Source organism: Thunnus albacares, chromosome 8 (genome assembly GCF_914725855.1).
Source record: "Thunnus albacares chromosome 8, fThuAlb1.1, whole genome shotgun sequence".
Classification (NCBI taxonomy): Eukaryota; Metazoa; Chordata; class Actinopteri; order Scombriformes; family Scombridae; genus Thunnus; species Thunnus albacares.
Window position 1 is genome coordinate 33,418,521 of NC_058113.1, and position 6,831 is coordinate 33,425,351.

General features: G+C 38.6%; 1 protein-coding gene across 2 annotated transcripts in view; it reads left to right on the forward strand.

Moving 5' to 3' along the window:
• The window catches only part of LOC122987201 (DENN domain-containing protein 4B-like), a 62,365-nt gene extending 56,830 nt beyond the window's left edge, over window positions 1–5,535 (forward strand). For both annotated transcript variants that reach the window (XM_044358953.1, XM_044358954.1), the window contains one exon: window positions 175–5,535. In XM_044358953.1, coding sequence (XP_044214888.1) covers window positions 175–320 — 146 coding nt within the window. In that variant the 3' untranslated portion in view covers window positions 321–5,535. The remainder of the gene's footprint in view (window positions 1–174) is intronic.
• The last annotated feature ends 1,296 nt before the right edge of the window (window positions 5,536–6,831 follow it).

Sequence of the window (6,831 nt, forward strand, 5' to 3'; positions counted from 1 at the left end):
TTGGCATTTTAACTTGAAATGGATGATTAAAGTAGTTGCCAATTAATTTTCTGTCAGTCAGCTAATCAATGAATCGTTGCAGCTTTAATTGAAATACCTGCAGTCAGTCAGGCTTTAGTGTAGACGTTGATATTAAATTAATCTTTGTTTCCATTCGTTTCTGTCTCCCGGCAGCTGCGTTCGATAAGAAGTACAAGGCGGCGTACTCTCGGCTCGGCGGTACGATGGGTCGCGAGGAGCTCCGTAAGAAGCGAGCTCAGCCTCCCAGCCCCAAAGCCGTCGACTGCAGACGCAGCTTCCACCCGCCCCTCGAATGCTGATCATCATCCCAGGAACAAACTTAACAAACTCCATATCCTGATGACATTCATCCCGTTCGGGGGGGTAAAAAAAAAAAGAGGAAAACAGCGAAATCTGCTGCTGCCTTCACCTGCTTGTTTTCTTCACCTCTCTGCTGCCTCCTGGTGGATGTCGTCGGAGCGACGCCGCGCTCCTTCCTGTCCTCTGTACTTCCGTTTGCCTCGTCGGTGTGAATCCAGCAGCTCTTCGTCTCCATTCAAGATAACGAAAGTCGATCCAACGACGGCAGCGGCGACTGAACCGAGATCTATGCATCATCAGTCTGTGACGTGGAGTCGTGCGTCCGCATCGCGTCGTCTGAAGGCGGGAGAACGGGGGTTCGTGCATGTCCAGAGGGATCAGCTGTGTCGTTGTGAACTTTTTTTTTTTGTTTTTCCCCTGTTTTTTTAAAAAAAAATACACAACCAGATGATGAAAGTGAAGTTCCTGCAGGAGCCCCGTCTGTCAGCAGGATGTCAGATTCACCCCTCAGCAGTGAGATCAAAGGAGGACGTTGGCGTGAAAAAACCAACGTCCACGAAAACACGTCAGACTTTGAGAAGACTTCCAAAAACTCCCAGAAACTTCTGATCTGATTTGTCTGTGTGTGTTTGACTAGTTGTAAGCATGATGAAGGCAGTGAGGTTTTTTTTTTAAAAAAAAAGGGAATAAGGTCATTAAAAAGGGGAGCAGATGTTAAATGTTACGGGACGTCTTCTGGAAGGGGCGACAGTTCTCTTGTTGTTAAATGTGAAGCTGTTTTTTAGTGTTTAGTTATCTTATCACCCACCATCATTGAGGCGGTGGTGAGGTTTCCACTGGTTTTTTCCCCTTTTTTAAGGATTCGAGGAAACATCTAAAACAAGAAGCTGAGACTTTCACTCATATGTTATTTCTTGGGAATCTTCTAGAAGGCCGGTACTGAAAGGACACATCCACTGTCAAACACCTAAAGCTCCCTGAAAGCTCTGATCATCTCTGAAAATCACTGAAACCAACCAAACACACACACACACTCCCTCCGCTTCCTGTCACCTCTGTCTGTTGGGTTTCAGAGCTCCTGTTGTTAAATGTGAAGCTACTGAGGAGTTCCCTGAGACGTCTCGTTGGTGGACAAAGACTGTCAGACAGTTTTAACTCTTTTAACTCTCCACTAACGTTTTGGACATTGGAGCGTAACTAAACAAGAAGCTCTAAAAGGCTCTCGGTAGTAATCCCCCCCCCCCCCCCCCCCCCCCGCCTCTTTTTGTCTTGTGAGCCCCTAAAATTGAAGCAGTGTCTCCTCTAGCAGTTACTTAGCAGATCCAATGAAGAGTGATTTATTTGTTTTGCCCCTGAAAACATCTTGGATTGTTTGGTTTTTGCAGAGTTGTTAGAAGCTAGAGAAGCTACATCTGTCCCATCTCGGTTCCAGATTTGTGCATCGCTTCGACACAGATCACCTGGACAGGTGTGGCTGAGATGTTTGCAGAAATAACAACTCTTAAATTAACGCATTTCTTCCACTGACATGAGAAATAAGAAGCTAACTGTCACAGCTTCTGTGTTTACTGAAAATTACACTGACAGGACGGACGTGTTAGTCGCCGCTGATTTGGTTTAAAGTGAAATAACCCCAAAATCAGTCCAGTATTTCTGATCACTGGCGTTTGGACATGAGAGAAAACTGAAATTTCGCTGCAAAAATTATGTTTTGTTTTCTGAAGTCTTTGCTTTTTTTTTTTCACGTGAAATTGTTTTAGTTTGTAAGATATAAATCTGCAGGCTTCTAAAAAATGACTCAAACTAAACAGTCTGAGACAAGAACATCTGGAGGCGGCAGTCACACGACGCTACTTTAAAGAGTTAAAACATTTAATTTTTCCCTCCAATTTTCTCACCTTTGACCAGACGGCCTGGTTGGAAAAAGGAGGATGTCGACTCTGATTTCGGAGTCCGAAACATCGGAGGGAAAATGTTCAAACAGGGAAGCCGGTGCCTTTAAACTCTGAAATAACAGACAGACGGAGTCTTAAATATCCTGCATCAAACTCTCTTACAGGCTTGTAGCAGCTGGTGACGTAATAACTTCTGATTAATGTAATAACTCATCAAAGTGACATCACATTATTGCATCAACTGGTGATTATAACCTTAAATAATGTAAAAAATCTATATTATAGTAAAGTGTAGTTAAGGTTATTTATGGCTCAATAAAACCCAGACAGTTTGTGTAATAATGTGATTCTGCAAAGTGATCAGATTTATGGCTTCATTCAGTTTGAAGTGAGTTTTTTTCCTCTCATGTTGATTTAAAGGGACTCAGTGTGTTTGTGAAAATGTCGCAACTTCAGGGAGAAAAAAAGGAAATTATTAAAATGATTAAAGGACAGCTGGTATATGTAGACGTCACTTTCAGATCAAAGTGTCTGGTTTGGGATGAAAGATGTAAAAATTAAAAATTAAACGATATTAAAGGCCTTATCATAGTTATGAGTTGAAATTTCATAATTACAGCAAAATGATATCATAATACCAGGTGAAGATTTTACAAGAAAACATCTGATAATTCCCAGAAAGTATCTCATAATTATGGAAAAAGCAATCTCACAAATATGAAAGGTCTCACAATTGTGATAAAAGTATTTCATAATTACAAGAAAAGATCTTATAATTAGGAGAGAAGTTTACCGTAATTACAGTAAAAAATCTCATAATTAATAATTAAACAAATCATAATTTGTCTCATAATTATATGATAGTTTTCTCACAATTATTCACTTCATGAATATTAAGAACATCCTATGATAGATATTATTTTGGTTTTTACTACAATTAATCCTAAACTTCAGCTTTTACGCAAAAAGATTTTTGCATAATTTGATATTCTGACGCCGTGTGATACGATTCCTCTCAGAAATAATCTATGATCAGTGTATCAGAACATAGAATTTATAATAATATCTGCCAAAATTTGGTGAAACCACTTATACTAAAGTTTGCTGATATAATGATACAAATGTCAATATTAATACAGTTAATTAATACAGACGCAGTAACTTTCTGATGAGTAATATTTATCCCGAACCAGGCGAGTGCAGAGCGACGCGTCCTGACGATCTGATGCATCTTCATCTTTCTGTCTGTCTGAGTCGTTTGTTTGTTTGTTTGTTTGTCTGTCTGACCGGGAGACGTCCAGCATGTCAGCTGACCTGTGCAGCTAATCAGCAGCAGCAGCAGCAGCTCTACTAACCGTCTTGCTCCAGGGCACTGCAGCAGCAGCAGCAGCAGCAGCAGGTATCAACCAGAGATCGCAGCAGCAGGGATTTAAACCTGCAACCTTCCGACCTGCCGACATGTCGAGCTCGGTCACACTTTGGAGATGTGAAAACATTCTGATTTTATTAACACCGCCGACCGTTTCCATCACTGTCGTTACTGTGATTATCAGCGTTTTTTCAGCGGGACGCGGAGCAGCTTCAGCTTTCATCAGCGGTTTGATTTCATTTAGATCAAAGACAGAAGCTTCTACTGGTCTCATTGGTCATGTTTACACCTGGTATTAAAAATGCGGCTCCACGTGCGTCCTGAGTGACCGCATGTGATCCGATCTCACTTCCCCGCTCTACATGCAAATAAACACGGACATCATTTCTGTGTTCAAGACCAACTTCGTTCGTTATTCGTCCAAAGTCGTGTTCAACTTGTTTGAAAACAGGATAAATATTCAGGATTAGCAGCGCGGCAAAACTAAAAACAGCTACGTTTAGCTTCTGAAATATTTTTTTTAGACAAACAAGCGATAAATTAATGGTTTAATTTCTATTCTAACTGTCGATTTGAAGAAGGAAACCTGTTAGAACGAGAAAAACAGGAAAAAACACGAGGTAGATTACGTTTTTAATTCACATGAAAAGCTAAATAATTAGTTTATCCTGTTATCAGACAAGTTGAACAGCTTTGGACGGAGGGTCCTGTGTCTGGTCTGGCGGGAAAGTAGAGGACGTCAGTTGAGTAGGTGGTCCTTCAGCGTGGTCCAGGACGCATTTGCATTTACTGAATGAATGTGGCCACATGCGGCCCAGACCACCTCCGCAATCCGTCCTCAACGCATCTTGGGTGCGTTTACACCTGTATTTACAGCTGTCCGCTTGTGATCGGATCAGCTGAGACAGGATGTTGATAGGTGTAAACAGGACCGTAGAGGCAGAAGAAGCAGAGAATCAGTCTGTGGAGCTCTGACTCTTCACACACATTATTACACTTTAAACTGTTTGATGTGATTCCTGTGAGACTGTTTAATTAGTAACATCCAAGGCGATCATGGTGTGAAGACATTTAACTTTGATGATTGTTGTGATAATATCGTTCATCGTGATATTTTTACCATGAAAATTTGATACCGGCGCGTCCCTACATGCACTCTGGCTTTTAATTTTTTATTTCACTTTTCAAGCTGTCGACCAATAACAAAGCGGCTTTTACTTTGCAGACGTCTTACCTCCTGTCTTATATAACAAAATGTTAAAAAAAAACAACAAAAAAACAACTTTAACTTGCTGATTTCTACGTTTCTTCTCTGGTGAAATCAAGCCGATGGTTTAATTGATGCTTAACGAGAGGAGGAAGTGTCGCGTAGTGTTTTTATTTAGTTTCCGCTGGAGATTGAAAACCGAAACAGCAATAAAGCTGCAGCATTTATCGAAGAGGTCGCAGGTTCAATCCCCCGCTGCAGCCAAGTGCCCTGCAGCAAAATTTAAAAAAAAAAAAAAAAAAAAAAAAATGCATCTGCACACTCGTTTCACATTCGAATATATCGACTTAAAACTCAAAAAAAGTGCAAGTTTACTGTTGGAAAAGAAAGTTTTATTTTACATATGACTTTTACATTTTTTTGTGTGTTTGCTGAGTTGTGAAGAATCTGTGAGTGAAGCAGAAGTGAAGATCAAACCGCTGAGCGTCACACACACAGAAACACCACACTGTATATTTTAATGCACCGGACTGCAGTTCAGAATTAAATTTAAGGGATTTTTGACTTGACTTTGTGTTGCAGGTTGTTTTATTGGTTGATTACAGTCAGCACAGAGGAGACGCGTGTATTTAAAATAGATTATTGTGTTTGCTGTTGTAATTTATATATGGCTGTGATTTCAGTTGTAAATGTTTGTTTTTTTAAGAAAACACAGAAAATAAAAAGACAGGGATGAACCTGAACGTCTGATTCTGTGCTGGTTTGTTGTTTCTGTCATTTGGGAGATAAATATTATTTATTGCTTTAAGTTTATAGATGATTGTCAAAAAACAGAATTATGTAAAGCAGCAGCTTCACAGCGTTGTCAAGTTGCACAGAGTTACTGCAATCTGACGAACTTCCATTTAAAATAAAGTGTAGTTAGCACTAAATGTACAGTATATTGTGATATAGAGAACTTTGTTAATTTCCCAATGGAAAATTATAAAGTTAAAGCAGCAAAGTCTCGTAAATCCCAAGACAATAAACATTTGAAATAAGAAATATTAAAATTTCAGCTTAAAACTCTGGAAAAAAATTTATATATATTTGCAATTTTGTATTTGTGCAACCTGCACTTTGCACGTTGCACAAATTTTAGGTGTGTTTGACACTGGCCTCATAATGTTTATTCCCTCCTTTTAAAAAAACAAAACATATTGATATTATATTTATTATAACAGTGCTAAACTTCAAATGTGTCACCAGGAAAGTTGATAATGTAATTTAATTTATATCTTTAAAGAGCAGAACATCAGTTTACTTCAACATACATGTCACAGGCATGTTTAAAACTGCTTAAAGTAGCTTATAAACATGACGGCTTATTATTAATTCTCAAGTTAATAATTATATATTCTCTATATAAATTCAAACTTTAACTGTAACTGAACTATTTACTCGCCTCGCAGTCACTTTATGTAATGTACTGCATCACTGCACCAGTGTATATCTGCATATCTACATCCTGTTTATCTTGTAAGCTGCTCATAGTCATTTATATTCTGCACATCAGCACTTGATGAATAAATTGCCCTTCTGGTTGGATGCCAACTGCATCTCGTTAAGTACTTGTTCGACGACAATAAAGTTGAATCTAATCTAAAAAAAAAATGATTTAAAGTATTGTGGTCAAAAGAGTTTGTGTATTTCAATTTGTGGAATACAGAACTGAAGCAAAGTCCAAATACAAATCAGTTCAAGGAGATGGTGCAGTGATGAGGAAGTAGGTCAGTAGGATGAACGTTGAGGTAAAGTTACATCTGACTGATGCTGATATTTAGGTTTTATATAACAGCTTTGGGGTAGATGTGAGTTAAATATATTATGAATATTGAGTTAATTGTGTTATGAAGAAGAAGGGTCAGACCATATAAACTTCTTCCTTCTCCTTTTCAGACGTAATATTTGCTGCATATGTTTACTGTTCATTTTATTTGTTATTCTTATTTTTTTTTAAATTTGTTACATGATAGAAATAAACATACAAGTATACATGA